The 25,815-nt window shown below is 36.7% G+C and overlaps 1 protein-coding gene across 5 annotated transcripts in view; it reads left to right on the forward strand.

Annotated features, from left to right (window-relative positions):
- The window catches only part of LOC5567586 (solute carrier family 12 member 1), a 226,306-nt gene that overhangs the window by 166,779 nt on the left and 33,712 nt on the right, over positions 1-25,815 (forward strand). For all 5 annotated transcript variants that reach the window (XM_021853732.1, XM_021853730.1, XM_021853734.1 and 2 more), the window contains 3 exons: positions 5,790-6,299; positions 6,464-6,578; positions 23,151-23,778. In XM_021853732.1, the coding sequence (XP_021709424.1) occupies positions 5,953-6,299; positions 6,464-6,578; positions 23,151-23,778 (1,090 nt within the window). In that variant the 5' untranslated portion in view covers positions 5,790-5,952. The remainder of the gene's footprint in view (positions 1-5,789; positions 6,300-6,463; positions 6,579-23,150; positions 23,779-25,815) is intronic.

Here is a 25,815-nt window from a genome sequence, read left to right on the forward strand (position 1 = left end):
TTTACTTACATTCCAGTACTAACGCTTGGAACATTTTTCAACATTCCTCCATAGTAATTTCTATATAAACCATCATCGTCTTTGGGCCACCTAGAAAGCTGAAAATTTCACCGAACTCTATTTTTACGGTAAAAAAGATATGAGAGATTGAATTTTCAAACTTTTTAAATTTTGACTTCCCTGGGCATTAAGTGCTATCGTACCTGCCACATGATATACGAATGCGAAAATGGCAACCTTGGTAAAGAAAGCTCTCAATTAATAACTGTGAAAGTGTTCACAGTTATGATTAATAATTAATATCATTAATAGCTGAGAAGCAGGCTCTGCCCCAGTAGGGACGTAATGATAAGAAGAAGAAGAATTCACGAAAATCATAAAAAAATCTATTTTCATAGGCCACACTGTTACAGTAAAACAAACAAATTGAGGACTTGTAATCCAATTGCATCTGTTATCTCATATAATACAGTAAAGACGAATTACAAAGCTAGCTAAAAACACGAACAATAAGGGAAACCTACACTGAAAATAAGATATTTTATTTATCTTCCCCTTCTGACTTTTTGAAAATTTTTAAGGGAGGGGGGGGGGGACAAAAGTAAAATTTCAAATTTGTTCCGGCTTAGGAAGAAATAAAATCGAGTGACATAGTGATCAATTTCACCCAACTGATCAATTTCACCCGAATTTACGGTATCAATTTATATTAGAGTGTTACTGCCTCTCTGTAGAAATCATGTCGTCACTTGAGTGAGAACGACAGGTTGATAGCCTTCCCACATCTTTATTCTTCCACAATACAGTTGTTGTGGAAGCAATGTAGGTAGGGGGACATGGGGCAAGAAGTGCCACCTCTAATTTCACGTAGTTCAAATCAATTTTTTGATGTTTAACGCAGGATAAGTATAAATTGAGTACTAATTGAGGGTTGTGTAAATATTACATTTAAAAATGTTTAGTACAAACAATTTTATTTAACTCACCAACGCAAAATATGCGAAATATTATAAGAATGTAAGACTGGAAAACAAGGTTTGACTCCCTATAAATACAAAACATATTGATTTTTCTGCACAGTATTGATGATTTTCAATTGTTTAATATAGCTGTAAGGAATTTTTTTTCGAAAAAGTCCTTTTGACATTAAATTTTACACATATAATAACAGTATGTCCTATGGGGCAAGAGGGACACCGCAATTTTCTCATATAAAATCAAATGAGCTTTTATTTTTCTTGTTTAATATTGCATTCAATCAATGTTTCCTACTAAACAAAATCAAAATAAACCATATTGGACATTCAAAATGGTTTCTGAATATTTTTACTATTATTGTTATAGTCAAATAAGATGAAAACTAAATTAATTTCGTAAAATTACTTTTTAACTCTAAGTCAACTTTTATCCCTCAGTTTTTATCTTTACTTACTCTTCAATTTATCGTTTAGTCGGGGAAACAATAATATACAAAATTTGTGGCATTTTGCTCTGGTGGTCTTCTTGCCCCATACGAGTGGCACTCTTGCTTCGACAACATCATTTAGAACAAAAGGTGAGCTCTTTCCGCGTGTGTAGTGATATGAGATGGATGAATATGGGTTATGAAAGGGGTCAGCGTGGTCTGTAGGGATTTGAATTCTAAACTTGTAACCAACTCAGTTATTGGGTCCCCAAGTGGCTCCGTAGCTTAATTGGTAAAGCGCTCGTCTAGCATACAAATCCCAGCCGAGCACGGGGATTTTTTTCATAATTTCACCCATAATTTGTCCATCTTTATCACGCGTAATGAGTTAATTAATTTAATAACCATGCGGATTGGATTACCGAACAGCTCAATACAAGTATCAATTTATACGGATCAAATTTGTTACACGTAAAAGTTGATGAGTGGTCAAATGTCCATGGCGGAATCCGAACTGTTCATTGGCAAAAATTGAAATTTTTCAATATTTTGTGTAAAGGCATTTCAAGGCCTATCATAAGGATTTTTTGCTGTGTATCAGTTTTGCTTAAATGCCTGGAAACAATTTTTGGCCCATAGTGGGGCGAAAGTTCGACCCATGTATAAACTTACGGAAAATTTTATATTAACGGTGTACGGTAAATTTTTACAGTTTTTGATAAAATTTTACCGAAATCCGTTGAGTTTCGACGGGATTACGGTGTTTTTTTACCGAACTGTTCAGCTGTTGAGATTACGGTAAAATAATTTAAGTGTGTAATGCTAATGATAACTGATTAACTTCATGCATACTCCAAAAAGTTTGTGAGTTCAAGAAGACAAATCTTAAATCACCACGAAGGATATTGTTACCAATAAAATGATCCCTTGGTTTATCACAACCTGTTCGGTATTTTCATAACATTCATCTGTGTGTGCTAGAGGAATGATACGGAGAATCCAATGTCTACAAATTCCATTTACGTAATATCATGCACCTTGAATAACGTAAATGAAAGTGCAAGTATATTTCTTGATCTCATTCTACCAACTTTTTAAATATTCAGTGACAAGTAAACTGAATTCAAGCATCAACAGTACAAGATATCTCTTGATATAGAGAGCGGCTACCTGCCACCGACCGTTTGCGATATGAGGAAAGTAGAAACTCACTATTTCAAGCAAGCAGATAAAATTGATAAAATAAACAAACCTGTAGAGCAAAGATAGGAAACATTATAATATGCACCCCACCATGGTACCCGCGCCGCAATTTCCTCTTTATCGGAGCCATGGACCACGACACTCACTAATTTCAATTTGCAATCTCGTGCTATCCGCCCAACCCTGACACGGACAACCCGAGAGAGTGTCATGTGTCGCTTCGTCTCCATCGTATCGTCGAATGCAAATTGCATTCCAGCACGGGGGATCATTTTCGTAAAATCAATTATTTATAGATTTTTGCTGTAACCAATGAATACATTAAAATGGCCATAGAGAGGTACCTACCTACCGAGACAACAACCGTTGAATTTATGATGGTTGCGAAATTGCTCGTCACCGGCCACCACACGTTCAAGTGACAGTGAAGTACGTGCGATTGAGTGAATGTAACGTAACGTGACCATCGAAGAAGAGGACTCGGACCGATACTGCTCGATTCCGAAGGGATGGCCGCCGGGTGGTTGGGCCTTGCCCTCGTTATGGGTCGATTTGTTATCGAACCGCGAATCAGCTCCAAAAATGCCACTCAGGAAGGCATCTTTATATGCCAACCAGCAACCGAGAGTGTTGTTAGTTCAGCATGCTTACCCAAAAACCTTTGTGCCAATATAAATACTTACCAATGCCAATCACCTTTACAAATCCACTTGGGTTTACCTGTCCGTGCCCGAGGAGGAACGAATAACTCACGCTTATCTATGCTTACCATATTTTGTTATCATACCAAGTTAGGTATTGTTCAGTAGACCAGGTATTGCTACACATCAATTTTGTATTACCGTTTTGAATCATATTACGGACAGCTTCAAATTCCGGACACTCTACTTTGTATGGGAAACATTTCACACGAAATGTTTCAATTTTTGCTGTTCAAAAGTTCTCCCTTTCGAGGCTCGTTTTAATAAGCTTTTTCCATAGAAATCTATGCAACCTTATAATGTCCAACTGCCTTGAACGTCTCTTCAGTGGCTTGACGACTTCAACTGATGCTTTGACTGTTCTAATAATTATTTCCATGAGCTGTCCGGAATTCGAATCAAAGTGTCCGAAATATGAAGCAAAAGTGAGGAAGCGTCCGGAATAAGGATCGTGAAAAGGCCACACATTTCGATTTATTTAAAATGGTTCAAGTTGCGGAAGCGTACTCTTTACCCACCATTCCAAAGTTAAGGGTTTCCGACGCTCGATAACGCTGATCAATCATACGCATTGATTTATTTTGTATGCTCTATGTTGAGGTAAACTTCACTAAGGCCTTAAGTGTCCGTAATATGAATCAAAACGGTATTACGGTACCGTTTTGATTCATATTACGGACACTTAAGAGCTCAGTGCAGCATAACTCATCATAAAGCATATAAAATGAATCATTCTGTATGATTCCTCTGTGTTATCGAAACTTCAAAACACTTAACTTTCGAACAATGACTGATGATTTTGATTCCGTAACTTGAATAATTTTAAATAAATGGGAATGTGTGGACTTTTCATGATTCTTATTCCGGACGCTCCCTTACTTTTGCCTCATATTCCGGACATTTTGATTCCAATTTCGGACAGCCAATGAAAATCATAATCAGAAAAGTCAAATCATCAATTGAAATCGTCGAACCACTGAAGAAACGTCTAAGGCATTTGGGCATTATAAATTTTCATGCGTATCTATGGAAAATGCTTATTAAAACGAGCCTCGAAAATGAGAACTTTTGAGCAGCAAAAATTGAAACATTTCGTGTGAAATGTTTCCCATACAAAGCAGAGTGTCCGGAATTTGAAGCTGTCCGTAATATGAAACAAAACGGTATTATAAATATTATTTATAAGAATTGAAAAAAACCTCATCGAAAGATTCGACAGCTTTTGAAGTCTGATTGAAGTATTGAACTACTACACGCTAAAAAAAAAGTTATGGAATACGTGAACTGTCAAAAATACACCATGAACTACCACCAAAGGTCACATAAACATGATCTAGTTCACGGTGTATTTTTGCTTGTTGACGAGTTCACGTCTGTTGTTCACGGATACGAGAACGGATTTTTTTTCTGTGTATTGACAAATTAACCTCCTTTATGAAAATTTATCATGTACCTACTATTTAGGTATTGCTATAACCAATCCAATTATTATTCTGGTATTTGTTGGATATGCATAAGATATTATTTGTGGTATTTTACCTTTTTGCAAAAATTTTTACCCCTTATTCAGGTGGAAAGTATTAAAAACTGTCTGGTATGGAATACCAGTAGAAGCATTAACCTAAGAATGCTAATGTCGCTGCTGTTCGTGTTACCAACATCTAGTTTGCCACGAACTGACAGCGTGAGTACCGGGCCTCAAAGTGTCAGATTAATTTTAGGAACCAAAACAACATCATGGTATAGAACAAACAATGAAGAACCATAATTAAAGGTAATAAAAATTGAAATCAGTTTTATGACAATTACGCTATTAGCGTTCTACTACTATTATTTCTATTGGAATACCATTGCTTGGTATTCAGTAGCAATTTTCTTCTGCTCGGGTGGTGGAGGCAGTTGGGTTTGGTCGTTATCCGAGCCTGACCGGAATGTGAGATCAGTCGATTGGAACTTTGGCAAGCGCATCAGCATTTAAGCGACGTTGTATTGATTTTTGGTATTGCCCCTCTTTGTGACTACGTGCATGACTGTGAACTGAGAAGTACACTCTTTGTACGAGGGGAGAGAGGTGTTATATTCGAGACTGGGTCATGGAGGCTGTGCCTTTTCGTGTTAACACTTGTCAACGTACTTGTAATAATGTTACTTCGACATGGTTAACCCAAGATCGATCGCATGCGTGTACTGAGTGCATTGACACGCAGTATCAGAATTGCAAATTCAAATGGTGGGATGATCTTAACCTGCTGAGCACTTTTGCTAAAGATTTGGATTAAGGATTTCTGGTAAAAAAAATTCGGATAGCTCCTTATCGTGTAAGTGTTTTTTAACTTCCCTTGAAAGTCAAACACTCTATTTTACTTCTTTCTGTTTACTGCTAAAATCGCTTTTTCTAGAACCCTCTAAAACCTTTCCTAATGACCTCCTAACATCTGAAACACAATGCACTCATTAGAATATTAATCTTTCTTTTTCAGATTTCTTCGATGGTTTCTGCTGTATAACCATCACAAAAGCCAGGAATCAAAGAATTCTCTTCCCTCAAATCAAATTACTTCCTTTGGTAAGCTGTCCGAAGCAGTGTTTATCCTGGAGAACACACTCTAATACAATCAACCGTCAAACCTAAAAAAATCTCCAATGTCGCAACCGAAAGAAGTGGAAATGAACACGATGCACCGGGTTGGCTCGGCCAATCGGTTTCAGGTCAATCCGGTAAATCACGACCAAGGAGACGGTGGTGACCGGGGAGGTGGCGGCGGAGCCAATGGCCATGCAGACATCACCACCGAGGATGACACGTTTCCGGAGGAGCTGGTTAAACGGCGCACCTCGAGGCTTCAATCGCTCAGGACCAGCTTCCGGGACAAGGAACGGAAAAACTCACAAACCACCCGGTTTAAGATGGAAAATGGGGATGCGTCCGATTCCAATGAGGACGAAGAGGATAATCTGATTGATGACAATAAATACGCCAGGAGCTTCAGGTAAGTTGAAATCTATGCTTTATATCATATTCAATCCAAGTCCAATTAAACTGGTGAATCTTACCTTCACCACATTTAAAATCCATTTATTAGAAGTTGCACAGCTTAAATCTTGTTCGACGTTGTAAGTTGTTTATTTCATACCATGTTTTTTCCACTTGCAGGCACTTTACCAGGGAAGCCCTACCACGTGCAGATAACTATAGGAACATCCTCTCCTTCCAAGCAAACAATCGTCCCACGTTGGATGAGCTCCATCATGCCTCCATTACGAACAAGGTAAGCTTATCAGATTTGCTGCCTATAGTATAATTGAAAGCAGATTCCTTCACGTTTTGGTCGGAACCGGACAGTGACGAAAAGTTGCGTCCCACGTGCTAGTTAATAGAAATGGTATTTACTGAGAACGAGAGGTAACAGACGACGACCAGACTTGTGCCAGAGGCAGTCGTCGTCGCACCTTCCTTCTCGGAAGCTCGGGGGAGAAGATGTTTTGTTTGGCTGTTCCACTCGAACAGTTTTGCATGTTTGATGCATCACAAAATTATGGTATTTTTCTCGTTTTTATACTTCTGCTAATTGTATAAAATATGATGTTTGCTATAGCATTCGATCATTCATTGGTATATAAATACCTTTTCTCTTATTAGGGGCGGTCCATTAATTATGTAAGGGTTTATGGGGGAGGGGGGGGTTTGAGATTTCTTACGCGCCATACAATTTATTTTTAATTTTCATAGAAAAAATCTTACCATGGGGGGAGGGGGCTTAAAAAACCCCGAAAATTGTCTTACGTAATTAATGGATCGCCCCTTAAGAGAACAAACTTATGCAGTAGGGTGCGGAATATATTTTCGAAAGATTTCAGATGCGAAAGTTCGTGGGTTATAATGAAAACAAATCGCGTTAACCTCGAAGCTTACGCCAAAGTATTAGAGAAGCTTTCTCGACTTCCCAGGGTACAGAATATTTTTGTATCTGCAACATTGTATGCACAAGCAAGAATGGCCAGCCGGCTAAGACAGCTCTTAATTAACAGATGTGGAAGTACCTAAAAGAACATTTTGCTGAGAAGCAGGATTTGTCCCAGTTGAAACGAAACGCCTAAGATAAGAAAAAGAAATAGAAAAAAAGAAAAAAAGAGAAATTTAAATTTTAAATAACACAATACTTTATAAAACATTTTTTTAATTTTCACAATAGTATCTTATTAGGAATAAAATACCAAAGTTTCATGATGGAACTTTTCTAATGACTAAGTCGATTGATCGATTGTCAAAATTCTGTTTTTTTTTATGAATACCCATATCCATCCATCTCATGTTAACTACACACGCGGGAATAAATAAATCGCACTCGCTCTTCCCGCATGTGTAGTTAACATGAGATGGATGGATATGGGTTATGAAAGGGGTCCGCGTGGTCTGTAGGGATTTGAATTCTAAACTTGTAACCAACTCAGTTATTGGGTCACCAAGTGGCTCGGTAGCTTAGTTGGTAAAGCGCTCGTCTAGCATACAAGAGTCCTGGGTCCAAATCCCAGCCAAGCTCGTGAATTTCTTTCATAAGTTCACCCATAATTTGTCCATCTTTACCACGCGTAATGAGTTAATTAATTTAATGTTTATTACGTTTTGGTTAAACAAAGTTCAAGTTTTTAATAAAATAAGAAAATGAAATGATAATCTGCAAACTTTTAATAAATATAATATCGAGGACAATAGTTCCAAAAGATTTATAATTGGTTGAACAATAACAAAGTTATATAACCTTTACTGAAAGACATATGTAATAACTTGGAAATTTTTGTCTCGACCGTTTGGCCACTTATAAATCTTAATATTTCTGGATAGAATTTTCAGTTTTATCTTTGTATGTGATTTGATTTCAGAAGGGCACACGAACTTTTGGTTTTGAAAACTTTCGAAAAATACCCCGCACCCTATTTAACACCCCCACTGAAAGGGCACAAGCGTGATGCGAAATCAATTAAACTTTTGCGTCGTCGGTATGATCCCTGATTCCAGTTGACCTCAACGCAAGCAATGCTAGGAATGGGACGACAACCACGCCTCCACTGACTGATGGCGCTGTGATGCGGCGACCTACGGGCACCTCATTCATTAATTGGTAAAAATTACCCCATCCAACCATCCATTCAGTCATCCATTCATTTCATTCATTCACTCAGTCGGTCAATTATTCGAGCGAGAGCAGAGATGAAATTCGCAGTAAATGGCCAACTAGCAGCAGCTTCTTCTGGCAGGCAAGATGACACAAACGAATGAGTGTAAAGGTTAATTGGCGTCGACATTGGCACTGTTCGGCAATGCTTGTTTGCTCTAGAATGGGAGGTGTATTACTACAACGAGGCTTTTAGGCTAACTCATGTTGAACGCCAAACGCGGCTGTCTAGTTTGGAATAAATTAAATTTAACGTGATGAATCATCGAACGCACATTTCTTCGGATGATTCACTGAGTCGGTTTAATTGATTTGGACTGATAAAGCTACATAGAATTTGTTTTGAAATTATTTAGAGTTTCCTTCATCAAATAAAAATGATAATGCAATTTATTTTCCGTATATCACTAGCAGTACGCAAAATTTATCTTCTTTTATTAACTTTTTACTTTAATTTGGAAGCCAATAGCGTTCACAAAATTGGGACAGACCCTAAAAATATGGAAATAGTTTGTGCAATATGAAAAGAAATTTTTTGTAAAATAAAGCATGGAATGAAAGAATACATCATGGATTTCAAAAGTTTTGTTTATGTATCGCATCATTTTGTTTTCCTTGCATCATACTCTCCACTACATTAGGATTACATGCAGCGTTTTAGATTTTTACACCACTCTGCTTCTGTATTCCATGATAAAACATACAGTATTTATATTTACTAAACCATTCAAACAAAAAATAAATAGTTTGTCGAATCGCTATACCTAATGTGTATTTTTAATGAATAGAGCCAATTTGTCATTCCAAACACTATTTTGATGTGTTTTTTTTCTCCAAAATCATAGACAACAATGTTCACAGCTTCTCAGCGTAGTGTTCTTATGAGCACTTCCACAGTTACTGAGTTGCCATTTTCTCATTCGTTTATCGTGTGGCACACTGTGGCAAGTACGATGATACTTTAGACCAGGGCCGTCAAGGAAACTTCCATTTCGAATGGATCCTGGACCGATAGGGAATCGAACCCAGACAGCTTCAGCATGGCGTACGTTACCACTGGCCTAAGTAAAACCATGAGGCCCTTTTGCATCATGTTGGTATTGAAGGAACTACAATGCTATTTATTCACCACTTGCTTAATCATCATTCATTCAGCATCATTCAAATTCTAGATTCAACACTACGATTTTACTTTTTGTTCCAGCACTTTGGTATGCTCGGAATCCTCTCAGGATTTTATATAGAATGTTTTCAAGAACTTATAAGAACCTTCCAGAATACGCCTGAAACTCTATCAGGATTACTTTCAGAATGCATTCAGAACTTCCATCAGAATCTTCTCATGGCTCTTCTCAAAATCTCATCTGAATTCCTCTGTTCCAATCTTCTTTATATTCTTATTAAAACCCCTTTCAACATTTTTTCTTTGAATAATGTCTGGATTTTTGTCGAAATCCTCTCAGGATTCTTTTCAAATGTTCTCATGATTTTTCTCAGAATCCATTCATAATCCTCTCATAACACTACACTATAACCTCGATTTTCGAACTAGCTTGGGGGTGCGTAAATTGAATCAGTGCCTAAAACGAGATTTTGCCTTTTGGAGTCTACTTGTATGAAATTAATTTTTATTGTAAGTTTGAAGACATTATGCTCTTTTAGTATCATTTACATTTTGTTATATTTGGTTCTTAACCAGGCTAGAATGTGTGCCAGTTAAGGTCTTTCAAGAACTCATTGGAGCCTAGGCATATACGAGTTAATGGAGATCAATTTATCATTTCTATGTAGAAGAATATTTCACAATACTGGACCCTAAAAGATTGTTATATTTCGAAGAATCGTTTGTATTGTAAGAACCAAGTTTTGGTAACTAGGTGAGTACAATAGGTGTTCTAGTTCATCCAAAAACTTCCTGGAATATACACTTGTAATGTACTGGCGTATTTAGCGATGCTTTGGTGTGTTTTTGATATGGCACATGTTCTTATCTATTGATAGCAGTAAACTGAGTATTGTTATAATTTGTACCGATGGCCTAGGTCCTCCAAGGACTTCATCTAATTAGGATCTACAAGTGTGTTCAATGGTCTTTCGATAGTTTTTTAATATGGTACAGTTTCTTAACCATTCACTTACTTCGTCGGAATATTTTGTTGGTTGTTTTTAGTTCTCCAAGGACTCCATTGAATATAGGCCTTGGGATGTATGATTTAAGGTTAGTTTTCAAACACTACAAAGGCTCCAAACCATTCATGTGAGTGTATTGTATTGATTCGTGCGGATATTCCAAGGTCTCTATCGAATATAGGCCTTAGGATCTACAAGCATAACCAATTATCAATAGATAGTTTAATATGCGAAGGCCCCTAACTATCCATATTAGTAAACAAAGTATTGTATTGAGTTGTGTCGATGTTCTTGGACTTCCTAGGAATCCACGTAATATAGGCCTGGGTATCTACAAACGTTAGTAGTTGTATATTGTTGATACTTAGTTATGGAATAAAATCTTAACTCTTCATATAAGCAAATGGATCAATGTACTGATCTATACTGATGTTTTTGAGGTTACTTCGTTAAAATGTGACGTCATTTGAATTTGCGTAAAAAAATGCTTCTTTAATTGAGATTTCAGTGAACTGGATCCCAAAATGGCATCGAACATTGATCTTTGTCATCCCATGTTCGTGCATGTTCCGGAAATACCCATATTGCAAAGGTTTTCAACGATTTTTTCTAACCAGAGGTCGCCATTTTGGATTCCAAATTGGCGTCGGACATCGATTTTTTTCATCCTCTCTTCATACCCGTTCCAAAAGTAACCATATCGCAAGGACTTCCAACGATTTTCCCCAACACATTACATAATTTCCCACATAGGGGGACATGGGGCAAGAAGGACACCCGGGGCAAAAGTGCCACCTCTAATTTCACGTAGTTCAAATCATTTTTTTATGTTTAACTCTGGATAAGAAAAAATTGAGTACTAATTAAGAGTTATTTAAATATTAAAATTAAAAATGTTTAGTACAAAAAATAGAAAAATGTCTTTAACTCACCAACGCGAAAAATGCGAAATATTATAAGAATGTAAGACTGGAAAACAAGGTTTGACTCCCAATAAATACAAAACATATTGATTTTTCCGCACAGTATTCGTGATTTTGGACATTCAAAATGGTTTCTGAAAATGTTTACTATTATTGTTACAGTCAAATAAGATGAGAACTAAATTAATTTCGTAAAATTACTTTTTAACTATAAGTCAACTTTTATCCCTCAGTTTTTATCTTTACTTACTCTAGAATTTATCGTATAAATAATAATATACAAAAAAAAATAATATACAAAATTTGTGGCATTTTGCTCTGGTGGTCTTCTTCCCCCATACGAGTGGCACTCTTACCCCGTGCCTCGCTTAAAAACCTCATAAGAAGGGACATTTTCAAAAATCTCAAATCCTAAGGGGTCGGACCTGGTGTAGTGGTTAGAACACATGCCTCTCACGCCGAGGACCTGGGATCGAATCCCATCCCCGAAATAGTCACTGACAAAAAAAAATTGTAGTGACGACTTCCTTCGGAAGGGAAGTAAAGCCGTTGGTCCCGAGATGAACTAGCCCAGGGCTAAAAATCTCGTTAATAAAGAAATTAAAAAAAAATCTCAAATCATCAAGTGTTTCTTATATTTTTGAAATCTATTGATAACATCATTTAGAACAAGAGGTGAGCTTGCCCCTACACTGGAATAATCTTAAAAAAGTGTGCCAATCAACCATGATTTGAACCTATACATCTTAAGGTGTCCTTCTTGCCTCAGCCCCCCTAATTGTCTAAGCTGAATTTACGCATTTCGCACGCTATGTCTGAAGCAGCAGATTTTATAAATCTTATGTACCTCGGATTTTTTCCCGCTATATATCAGTATTCTATAGGTGAAATTTTTCCCATACATTTTGTATGGGCTGAAATTTGTAGGAAAACGTGATTTTCATTGATTTCCATGGGCTTTATATGAAAAAATAGCTAAAATGCGAAAAAAAAAAATCAAAATTTCATCGATGGAATAATTTAAAACCTTCCAATTATGAAAATATAACTTAATTACTAAACTCTAACGGAAAAAAAACCGAAGAACATTCGTAAAAGAAGTAACGTTATTTTTATTTACTTCGTAAAAAAGTGACGTTAATTGAGTTTGCGTAAAATAAGACTTCGTAAATTGAGGTTATAGAGTATTCATAATCTTTTCAACTTCTAAAATTAAAAAAAAAAAAAATTTTTTAGAATCTTCTTAGGATTCTCTCAGAATCCTATCAGGATTCTTCTCAGAATCCTATCCGGATTCTTCTCAGAATCCTATCAAGATTCTTCTCAGAATCCTTTCAGAATTCATCCCAGATTCCTCTCACCATTCTTCTCAGAATCTTCTCTGGATTTTTTAGAAAATCCTCTCAGGATTGTTTTCAGAATTCTTCTCGGAATCGTCTCAAAATTGCGCAGAATCCTCAATGGAATCCTCTCAAGATTATTTTCAAAATTCTCGCCGGATTCTTTTCTGGAGCCTCTCATTTTTCTTCTCAGAATCGTCTCCTAGAATTCTTCTAAGAATCTTTTTAGGATTCTTCTTTGAACCATATCAGGATTTTTTTCAAAATCCTCTCAGGATTCTTATCATAATCCTTTCATATTCCTCTCAGAATCCTCTCAGAATGCTCTTAGCATTCTTCCCAGATCCTTCAGATTACTCTCACCATTCTTCTCAGAATCTTCCCAGGATTCTTTTGAAAACTCTCTCAGGATTGTTTTCAGAATTTTTCTCAAAATCCTGTCAAGAATCTTCGCCGAATCCTCTCAGAACCCTCTTAGGATTCTTTTCAGAATCTTCTCAGGATTATTTTCAAAATCTTCTCAGGATTCTTTTCTGAATCCTCTCAGAATTCAATCCTCTCAAGATTTTTCCCAGATAGCCGTAGCGGTAGCCGTAGCGGTAAGCGCGCAGCTATTCAGCAAGACCAAGCTGAGGGTCGTGGGTTCGAATCCCACCGGTCGAGGATCTTTTCGGATTGGAAATTTTCTCGACTTCCCAGGGCATAAGAGTATCTTCGTACCTGCCACACGATATACACATGCAACAATGGTCATTGGCACAGTAAGCTCTCAGTTAATAACTGTGGAAGTGCTCATAAGAACACTCATCTGAGAAGCAGGCTCTGTCCCAGTGGGGACGTTAATGCCAGAAAGAAGAAGAAGAAGATTTTTCTCAGAATCCTCTCAGGATTATTTTCAGAATCTTCTCTGAATCATCTCTGAATCCTCTTGGGTTTTTTAAGAATCCTTTGAGGTGTTTTTCAGAATTCTTTTAAAAATTCTCTCAGGATTCTTCTCAAAGTTCTCTTAAGATTCTTATCCTGCTCCTCTCAGGATTATTTTCAGAATAGTATCAGATTCTTCTCAGAATCCTCTCACGTTTCTTCTCAGAATCGTCTCAATATTCCTCACAGAATCCTTTCAAGATTCTGCTGAAAATCAATTAAGAATTCTTCTCAGAATAATCTCTGGATTCTTCGCATAATCCTCTCAGAATTCTTAGCAGCATAATTTCATATTCTTTGCATAATCCTCTCAGCATTCTTCACTGGTTCTTCTCAGCATTCTTCTCAGAATTCTTTTAGGATACTTTTGAGAATCCTCTCAGGATTGTTTTCAAAATCCTTCTCAGAATCCTCTCAAGATTTTCCTCAGAATTTTCTCAGAATCCTCTTAGATTTCTCTCAGGATTCTTTTTCGAATCCTCTCAGGAACCTTTTCAGAATTCTCTCAGAATTCAGGTCTTCTCAGGATACGTCTCAGAATCCTCTCAAGATTCTCCTCGGAATTCTCACAGGATTGTTCCCAAAATCCTCTCAGTATTCTTCTCAGAATCCTCCCATCCTCTTTCTTAGAATCCTTCCAAGATCTTTCTCAGAATCGTCTCAGGATGCTTCTCAGAACTCTCACAGTATCTTTGCAAGAATCCTCTCAAGATCCTTCTCAAAATCCTCTTAGTTTTGTTTTCTGAATTCTCTCAGGGTTGTTCTCAGACTTCTTTCGAAGTTATTCTTAGAATACTCTCAGGATTGTTTTCAGAATCGTCACATGATTTTTCTTAAAATCTTCTAATCCTCTCATTCCTTGCAGAGTTCTCACATGATGCTTCTCAGAATCCTATCATGATTTGTCTCAGAATACTTTAATGGTTCTTCTCAAACCCATCTAAGAATCCTTTCAGAAATCTCAGAATTATTCTTCTCCAAATCCTCTAAGGATTCTTCCAGAGCCCTTTTCAGAATTTATCAGGATTCTTCTTAGAATCTTTTCAGAATCGCAGAATCCTCTTAGGATTCTTCTCAGAATTCTTTTCAATGTTTTCTGAGGGTTCATCTCAGATTCCTTTCGAGATTCTTCTCAGAGTCCTCTCAAAATTATTTTCCCAAAACCCTTTCAAGATTCTTCTCAGGATCGTATAAGTGTTTTCCCCACATTCCTTTCAAGAATTTTCCCAAAATCCTGTCAGGATTCTTCTCGGAATCCTCTAAGAAATCTTTTCAGAATCCTCTTAGGACTCTTGTCAGAATTCTCCGCATTTACACAGGATACTATCAAGAATCCTTTCAGCATTATTTTCTCAAGATTCAATTCGCAGGGTGGCCATCGAACCGGGAAAAACGGGAAAAGCGAGAGAAATACGGGAATTTGAATTTATCGGGAAAAAGACAGGAAAAACCGGGAATTTGAGATGGTCGCTGGGAAAATAATGTTGAACGAACATCTTCAAGCTCTAAATCTAAAAACTACCAAAAATAAGTTGTAGAAAGTTGTTATGGCTGATGATATTGCCATTAAGCATTTGTAATTTTGGAAAAATAACTTTCAAACATCATTTTATTTATTGATCAATTTTTTTAATTTAATTTAGAAGTAGTCTATTTTTCTACACTATACTTCTCAGAAACTTTTCTCATTGGTTAGCCCTGTTTGGAAATATTTTATGATTTTTTTCTCTTACTATCAGCGATTGAATTTTTCATTAACTTATTTGGCTTGAAGTTTTGAATCAGAGTTTCAAAACTTCTTACAGAAGGATCAAGTTCTGAAACATATTAGATTTCACCTTCGGGCTGTCGCGCTGTTGTACTTTGTACAACAGTTGTGATTTATATGCTATGATTGTGTAACAAAGATATCTATCGACACCAAACCAAAATGTATTCCTCAAGAATCTTCTCAAGAACGAATCTGAGATTAACCCTCAGAAACAGTTTTTGTTTACAGAATGGATCTTTATAATGCGGTAAAATCAACAAATGTACAGAAAAGTCGCATAATAATGAATAGACCAAAATTTTAAATTGGTATATCTCAAAATCCAGATAATGTCGAAACATGGGGTCTTCTGTAAAGTTGTTTTGGAGATAGAGCGCTATCTGATGGTACTTCATTTATTTCGGAATTTGACCGCTAGGTGGCAATAGTGGGCATGGAGCTTTTACTTTTGTTCTGCAGATATTTCAGGATCCTTGCCATTTAGAAAGATGGCATCTTGGGCAAAGTTGTTCAGTAAGTTAAGGATAATCATTGTTCGAGCTATTGATTCAAAATTTTGCCACCAGGCTGCGCTAGTGAGCATGAAACTTTTGTTTTTCTGATACTTCAGGATCCTGACTTTTTAGAAAGATGGTATCTTCGACAAAGTTGATGCGTAGCTCAAGGACCATCATTATTTTAGACAATCTCGAACTTCAAGGATTAAACAAAGAAAGGATTTGAGCTACCGAATAACTTTGCCGGAGATGCCATATTTCTGATTGGTCAAGCTCTTGAGATCTACCAAACAAATGTTTCATGCTCACTAGCGTCACCTGTTGGCAACATTGAGAATCAACTAACTCGATCAATGATAGTCCTTAAGGTGAAACAGTTTGGAATCAACATCTAAGATTGCACTGAAACTTCAAAGGCACAAATCTCACGAAGAAAGCAACAAACAACAGTGAATTTATTATTTTGGCTTTGTGCACTAGCAGAAAGCTTAAAATAAGAAGATCAGAAACGTTTGTCAACTATTTCTCCAGTTTTGTGCCTTTGAAAACGTGACTAGGGGCACAAGGCGGCCATTGTAACGACCATCTTTGGATTCCGAGATGTTTCACCTTAAGCCACTGAACAACTTTGCCGAAGACGCCATCTTTCTAAGTAGTTAGGCACCTGGGATATTCGCAAAACCAAGCGAGTTGTACAACGTACAACGCGCGACTACTCGCCTTACAAAAATTCGCGCGACAACCGAAAGGTTAAAATTTTCTTTAGTTGCTTAAAAATAAATCAATAATCCGAAAATAATCCTTCATTTATAATAGTTACTAATGTGTCTTCAGCAGGCATTGCAGAATTCGCTCTCATTTGATTTTGAAGCCCGATCAAAGCAAGCGAAGAAAAACATTCCATCTGTTGCGGTCCACGTTCGTCCATGTATCGCAAGTTGTAACAAGTCTGATAAATAAAAGCAGCGAACGAGAGCCCCAAAGAGAGAGCGATGATAAAATCCATTTTTCTCGCTTGTTTTCCGTTAGGAGTAGTTGTTTTACATTACCGTCAAACGGGGTAACTTGCAACAGGGGTGAAACTTGCAACACTTCGACATGTAACCGAATTGTCGTTTCGTTCAGCATTGAGTTAATTTTTTATAATTTATTCCGCCATTTATTGACCCCAGGTAAACAACAGAAGATTTTGGCGAGGGTTTGGGTATTGTTTCTTTTTTTCTTGGGTTGCCGGAGATGAAAATCATATTAAACGTTGGATTGCATGTAATTTATGCTGAAAAACGTTCCACGTACCACAGAAACGGTAGAAATTTGTCATTCGAGGCATTTTCCATCAGTTACAGTTTTTGGTAGTGTACTAATTGACAATATAAAAGTTTTGATATTTTGACTGTTAAACACTATAAAAATTCAAAAACGTTTTTGACTACCCTTGTGGGGTAACTGCAACAGCTATTTTGATCTCAATTGTTTGATATTTCTTGCCGTTTATCATCAAAAACACATGAAAAGACAAAATTGAACATAAATTTGTTCAGTAACATTAAAATTTTTATACCGCAATTTATTCAATACACGTTTGGTACTAAATATTGAAAAATTTACATGGATCGCATTATTATTAGATTTACATTTATTTTCTTCATGAAATTAATGAAAAAAAAATAAAATAAAATCTGTGTGAAAACTAACTTGCAGATCTGCCATTAGGAACTTTCTGCATAAAATATGATAAAAAAATGTTTCAGAACTACAACAAATACCATTTTAAAACATACATACCGATATGTGATACGTCGCTTTGATTTGAATTTGTGTTAACAATAAGTTATGTGAAGCATTACCTAAAGTACAATTGTATTTGTAGAAAAGTTACATAAAATCATTTTAATGGCTTTCCAATTACTGTCAAGACTTATGATATGCTAGAATTTCCTCGTGTGCAATACAAATGAAGTTTTCAATCAAATTGGTTAAATACTCATAATTCAATCAATGATAATTAGTTTTCTAAGAGTACAGTACCTATTTCTAATTATTGTCATACTTTTACTGCAGACAATTATTAAATGATCATAATAACACGATATAACTCAAGTTTTCAATAGTGTACCTCAGGTAGCACTGTGTGTTGCATGTTACCCCACATCAGGGGTAGCATGAAAAATGTATATTTTTCGTCTCTCCTGATCACAGAAAACTAAATACTGATAAAATTAATACCGCGTGGTATTCTTCACGTGGCGATTAGGATACTAGATGGTTTTTATCTCATCTGAATCCTCAAATGTTTCATCCATATAGCCTTGAAGTTAAAAACTGTTGCAAGTTACCCCGTTTGACGGTACTGGCACGATAAAAAAAATCCCCGAACTTCCGATAGCAATAGTGTTCCCCAGGTTTGTAGCTTGTTGAGAGGGCTTTTATCATGCACTGCTATCACCCCGATCTGATCAAAGTTGTAGCAGTATACGTTAAACTGTCAAACTTTGCTGAATGCTGCTTAGTTATTATTAGTTATGATGACAAAACAACATTTGTCGATGGCAATCTATCAATTATGGTTCCACCATATTAATTTCACTCCGGTTGCCACAATTTCACTATTTTCAAATCAAATTATCGCCATGAATTCACTCATAAGATGCTATGGTATGATGATTAAACTGGCTAAATATAATTTGAAGCACAATCATTGCCCAAACATACCAAGAAATGTTGAATATGTTTTATTCTTCACCTGGCGGTTTTTTTTTTAGCAAATGCTAATTAACTAGAAATACACACTACACTTCATAGCCTCTTTCAGAGCGGGCCAACTAGTCACGTTTTAATCTACAAGAGGTTTTGTAGGATGCGATGAAGGCAACAGTGCCTTAACCGTGGTTTTATGAGCGTTAATTTATAGCACCCTAGAAGAAATTTGTAAAACTAAAATTGTTACTTGGGAAAGGTACTTTATCATTTGTGGCTTTGTTTCGTCCTTATCTTAAACTTATTTGCGAAAGATTAGGAATTGAAATTATTTCAATTGAGGTACACAGTAGCGCAACCAGGATTTGGTTCTAGGGGGGGTTTTGTACATTTGAAAACTAATTTGGGAAGATATTTTGTGATGTATCATGTATCATTGCATAGTAAAATCTATATAAATAAAAATGGAATGGTGTTTGTATGTCACGAAATGGCTTACGAACGGGTCAACGGATTTGAATGATTCTTTCTCAGTGTTGTTCGTCAAGGGTTCCGACGTGTTTGTGTGTATAAAAATCCCAGGATATTTACCGGGAAAGTTGAAAAAACGAGTGCGTCATTTTATATGGGACGATCAAAAGCGTTTTTCAACAGCCTACTTGATGGCAAGACGAAGTTTGCCGGGACCACTAGTGGAATAATAAATATCACATGAAACTAGCGTGATGCCATTCAACCGCTCTTCTCCTGTGTTGTTCCTTATATATATTTTCTGATTCTTTAACAATGAGAGTGACTTTGAGAATAATCTTTAGGTGCAGTATTTTTCAAAGAAATCATTGCCGCTATTGCTGCAGTAGGTCGAAAGTAGATCTGCATTGAAACATTCAACTGCTGGTAGAACACTTGGAGAATTGACAATCTAGAAAATCGACTCCGAAGGTCCACGATGAGTTCTGCTTTTATTGTGAATGAATTCTTCCACTTACTATTGTAGTGGAATGCTGATGCCTCCATAATTCTAATAAACAAAGCCGAGTTATAAGAACATTTCCAACATTTTTTATATGAACACCCTATTTTCATGAATTACCCAGAAGGCAGATTATTTTTTAGAATTTTAACTCATGATCCATAAAAGGTCATAAAATTTGGCAAAATGCTGAGACAACTATAAGAACTGTGATATTCTGGATGCAGTCCCAATGAATATGAATCTATCCGAAAGATTGACAAACTGCAGTCGACTCTCCACATCTCGATGTTCTATATCTCGATATCTCTCCCTATGTCGATGCTTGCTTCGGTCACTCCATTCTGCATACGATTTCTCTCTCCACATCTCGATATCCTCCATATCTCAATATCTCCATATCTCGATGTGTTGATTTTTTGTTCCCAATTTTCTCTCTATATGTCGATATGAACATTATCAAAAGTAACTAGACCAGATTTAAGGCTCAAGACTCCATCATTCAATCATCAGCAATCATCAAGAATGAAAAACCAGTTCTTTTGTTCAAGTTTTTAAAAAATCCCATGAAATTCTATCATTGCATTACATATAGTAAGTTCCATGTAATGATAGATTTACTTGAACATTGCTTTAATTTTGAGCAAAAAATCTGGTTTTAAAAATTTGGAAAACGATGATGGTTATTTTCCTCTTAACCGATTCATAACAATTTGGAAACTCGAATTTAGTCTAGTGTTCATTAAATTAATGTTCTTTGTCTCGATCTCTCCCTCTCTCGTTGGTCCCTATGATATCAAGATGTGAAGAGGCGACTATATTGACACAAGGCCTTTAAAGGCTAGAAAATTTAATAATTTATCCCCGCTCGTGGTCATTTGCCCATTCAAAAATTTTAAAACTCGTATGAACCATGGTCATTAGCCAGACTCCCTTCCTCCCCCCATTAATGGCCACGTGGTTTATGGACGACCCCTTAGAAGAATATAACTGAGGAAACCACTGACATTCCCAGTGTTAAGGTGAAACTCCTTTGAATCCACTAATAACTGTATAAAAGTAATGGTACACAAAAAATATTCCCCTATTTGATGGTAATAGTGTAATTATAATTGATAAGACGTTGTTGCCAGTAATCGCTACTTCAATTTGAGTCTTTTCCCCTTCGACTAAATAAGATTGCTTGATGTCGTACGTAACCATCAACGTATCTGACAGCCCTGCAAGCGAGCAGCCGGCGTAAAATTAGAAAAATAAAAAAAGCGAATTGCTGTGATCAAGTGATTGTTTTTAGCACGGTTTGGTGAAATTTTAAGTTGTTTTCATCAGAAATCCACCAGTAATTGTTCTTTAACAAGTGGTGAAAGTAAACTGTGTAGGAGGTTCTATGTTTAGTTAAAGTGCTAAAATTAGGCGAAAAGTGTTCTTCGTTCGCAGGCGGATAAGTGTAAACAATTGTAGCAAAGTTAAACGTCCGTGTTGAAAATTAGCACGGTTCATGAAATTTCCACCAGCTACTAGTGTTAAAACTATGGAAATCGTAAGGTAATAGTGTTCTGATGTCTCGTTGGTAATTTGGGAGTGAACTTAGTGTAGGTAAGTGAAATATTTTGAGAAATAATGTGGACTTCCAGAAATGTGTTTGTATATGTGAGGAAGCCATTTTCACTGCCATGACAGGGATTCCTTCCTATATGTCCTTAACACGAATCAAAAATTAGGCTGATGCAAATTTTAATTTTCTCCTATGTCCGAGACCACTTGGAAGGTGAAAAAAAAAATAAACGCAGCAGGCTGTGCGCGCGGGTGGATGTGTTCTGAATTTGCTGCCACGTTTTTGTCTCGGTTCGGTTTTTTGATGAAAAGTGTCAATTTATGAGAAGTTTTGATTTTGAATGCCGCGAATCGGCTGGTGGTGCTATGCCACCTGGCAAATGTGAGAGGGTTATATTGTGAAGTGACAACAATGCTTGTGGATGTTTTATAGCAGTGGAGTGCTGCATAATGTTGAAGTGTTTTTCTGCACCGGACATTTTTCTCTCTACCTTCTTTTTTGGCTTGTGGAGAGTGTTTCGGGATGGCCGAAGCCGCGAGGTTATTTTAGAATCTCTGTGGGAATTTTCTTCTCGGTTACCACGTATAAATGGCACGGAGTGAAGTGTTTTGGTGTCTCCGAACGCAGAACCTTTTGTTAGAGACTCAATGAGAGCTAGGGTATTCACGTTCAGACAAACAGTTCCTCCAACACTTAGAGAAATTTTGAGGTGAACTGACGCCATTAATCAGTTTAGCACATCCACTAGACTCGCACAAATCTCGCAAAGTTTGCTTCCGACTGATCAAATGTCAGAAACCGCTACACCTACATAGTGCAAACCGAGCTGTCATAATCCATTCTCAGCTGGGTATCATACATCCGAAGGGAGCATACCTCAAATGCGGAACTCAACGCTAACTATGAACCCATCTATCTGTATCTACGTCGTCGTACGTTTAAGTTTGAATGAAAATGATGATAATGCGGTGTAACGTTACGAAAGTTGCCATTCTCGGGAGCTGGCCATAGAAGCGACGACGGCAATGCTACGGAACGGTGATTCCATTCAATGTGAATACCAGTTTTAAGCTAGATAAATTCTTGCCTTATTTATCAAATGCTTTTCTTTCGAAGTTGAAATCTTCGCTGGCACCATGTTTCTGTGCTGAAAAGTGGTATGCAATAACTTAATCAAAATTCTAAATAAATTATATTTGTTTTCTCGATAAGTAATGGTATGCAGAGTTAAGGTTAGCAATTAACTTCAACAATGTAAAAACAAAATCTAAAGGGCTAATAGCCCTTATTAGAATTGTTACATTACATTCATTTCTTATATCTATGTACATGTTTTATGTAAGACAACACTATCATCCTTTTTTGGTGAAACTAAATTAAGCTTTTATTAACATTTTGTTAACAACATATTACATTTCATTTGTCGCAGCAGTTCAGAATTTCTACAGAAGAGTTGATTTCATCTGCTCATTAGAGAAAAGATGCTTTCAATTTACTTAACCTTACTTAACCTAAATATATGACGCATTTATCGTGGCAATAGAAGATTGCAATGATTTATTTCTAAATAACTCTGAATAACTTATTAGTACTATGCCAAGGAGGGAGCTTCAGAATCATTTTCAAAATTTTATTTATGTCTGATGAAATCCCTTAATGTTTAAGATAATACTAGTCTGGCAAAACGAGCAGTTTGTTTGCCGAAAAAAGAAGAATTAATTCTTTTAATTATCACAAACATAATTATATGTGTAGTGTGCAGCTGTACAGAATACATTGCTTGCGCATTTATGCACAAAAATATTAATATTTTCAGAACAAATTTATATTTAACATTTAAATCCTTGTTCCTTGCAGGAAACGATGCGCCGGGGGACGGTGGCCAACGTGGAGCTGGGCGAGACGGAAGGAGTGCTGAAGTTCGGCTGGATCAAGGGCGTCCTGATGCGCTGCCTGTTGAACATTTGGGGCGTGATGCTGTTCCTGCGGCTGAGTTGGGTCGTGGGCCAGGCAGGTGTCATTCAGGGGGTGGTTCTTATATCGGTTACCACCGTGGTGACGACAATTACGGCACTTTCGATGTCGGCCATCAGTACCAATGGAGTGATAAAAGGTGGCGGGACATATTACATGATTTCGCGCTCACTGGGACCGGAATTCGGCGGTTCGATTGGATTGATCTTCTCACTTGCCAACGCGGTTGCCTGTGCCATGTATGTGGTCGGATTCTGTGAATCGATGACCGATATGCTGAAAAGCTTTGGGCTGGAGATAATTGATGGCGGAGTGCAGGACATTCGCATTATTGGTTTGATAACGATTGTGATCCTGCTCGGAATCGTCGTGATTGGCATGGAGTGGGAAGCCAAAGCACAGGTCGTTTTGCTGTTCATTCTGCTGATTGCCATCGCGGACTTTGTCATTGGAACGTTGATTGGACCGAAGTCCGAGTTGGACGTTGCCAGAGGCTTTGTCGGATATAATGGTAAGTGTGTACATGCTGGGAAAACTAATTATGTAATAACATTAACGGTCACAAAACTTATTGATGTTGCTCGTTGCTCTAGTGTAGCAGCTTTTGATCATAAACAGCAGCTATATTATATTTTGTATTGCCCCAATAACCATTTCTGAATCAGTCAAGCTTCGAAAACAGAACATTGCAAGTACTGCGCAGTGAATCGCAAGTCGGTCCAATGATGTATTGAGAAAAAAAAAAAGATTTTCAAACTAATTTTGAAAGAAAATATTTAAAAGAATATTAGAAAATTGATCAATGATTCAACCTACAAACAGTTGTGTCCAGAATATTTAAAATTGTGCACCTTAGCGATTTGTAATAAAATGAAATGGTGAAGTCCATGGAGAGTTTTTTTTAATTCCCTGGAAGTATCTCTAAGAGCTTGGAGAAAGCTCTGGAAGAATACTTGGAGAAATCCGTGGAAACTGCCAGGAGAAATTCCTTGTGAAATACCTGGAGGATTCCTGTAAAATTTTCTAGGATAGCTCATGATGAAATCCTCTGAGAAATTTCTGTTGAGATCCATGGATTAATTTTTGTTGGAATCCCTGTAAGAATCCTTTGTGGAAGAACTGGTTCTGGTAAAATCTTTGAAGGAATTTCTGGTGGGATCCCTGAAAGCTTTCATGATGGAACCTTCATTCAGGAGAATCATTGCATGAATTTCAGATGGAATTGTTGGAGGAATTCTTAGTGCATCCTTTTAGGAATTTCTGATGGAATCCTTGGAAGCATTCCTAGTAGAATTTCTGGGATGATTCGATGTGGAAATTCTGCAGTCGTTGACCATATTCCTGGTTAAATATCTGACGGCATGACTGTTGGAAATTTTGACGAAATTTCTTGTGCAATCCTTGGATAAAAAATTTGTGGAATCTAAGGAGGAATTTCTGACGGAATTTTTGCAATAATTTCTGATGAGAATCTTTGAGAAAACATAGCAGAATTCCTGTTGAAATTCCTGGGAGTCACTTTTGAGTATATTCTAGTGGTATCGCCTGTAGAATCTCTGCAGGAATTCCTGATTGAGCACTAGAAAATTTTTTGTCGAGACTCCTTTAGGTAAGCCTGTTTGAATAATCAACGGTACTTATGAACAACCCTGGACAGCTATTGATTTTAGAATTAGATAGTTTTTATATGTTAGAGACTGCTTGAGTAAAAAACTTATTTACTAATTTCAAAAAGATAATTGTTGCTTGACTATCGGACCACGCGAGGAATTCTCTCGTGAAAATAACCTCCAGAACAAATGCGGCTCTGTATTGGGAGATTTAAAAATGATATATAAATTATAAGTAGCCTCAATCCGTTTTGAAACAATATAACTAGCATTGAGTCTTATTAGTCTATAATCTTATTATTTGTCACTTACGTTTAATATCCCTTTTAGGTAGTCCTTCCAAATCTAATGTGTCGTTGTGTGATCTGGATTGATCACTTTAATATGCACGAATTTTTGGTTTGGCACGCAATGTCACCTATTGCTACTACTAATCGTACTAAACAAAACTATATTCAATAATGTTAAGCTTCAATTCAATGGTGTTCAGTTCTGATTCAAATTCCGAACAGCTTCAATTTCCGGACACTCGACTTTGCATGGAAAGCATTTCACACAAAATGTTTCAATATTTGGCGATCAAAAGTTCCCACTTTCAAAGCTCGTATTATTAAGCATTTTACATAGATATCTTTAAAAATTTTAAATGCTCATCTAGCTTAGACAGTTTTCAAATGGTTAGGTGATTTTAATTGTTGATTCGACTTTTCTTATTATAATTTTCATGAGGTGTCCGAAATTTGAAAGTAAGAAAGTGTCCGGAGTAAGAATCATGAAAAGTCTACCAATTGCTATTTATTTAAAATTATTTATGATGCGGAATCAAAATCTACACCCACCATTCTAAAGCTAGCCACTTTCAACGCTCGATAACACCAAGGAATCATATAGAATGATTTATTTTATATGCTTATTGATAAGTTTCTTTTCAACCGATT

This window comes from Aedes aegypti, chromosome 3, assembly GCF_002204515.2.
Source record: "Aedes aegypti strain LVP_AGWG chromosome 3, AaegL5.0 Primary Assembly, whole genome shotgun sequence".
Classification (NCBI taxonomy): Eukaryota; Metazoa; Arthropoda; class Insecta; order Diptera; family Culicidae; genus Aedes; species Aedes aegypti.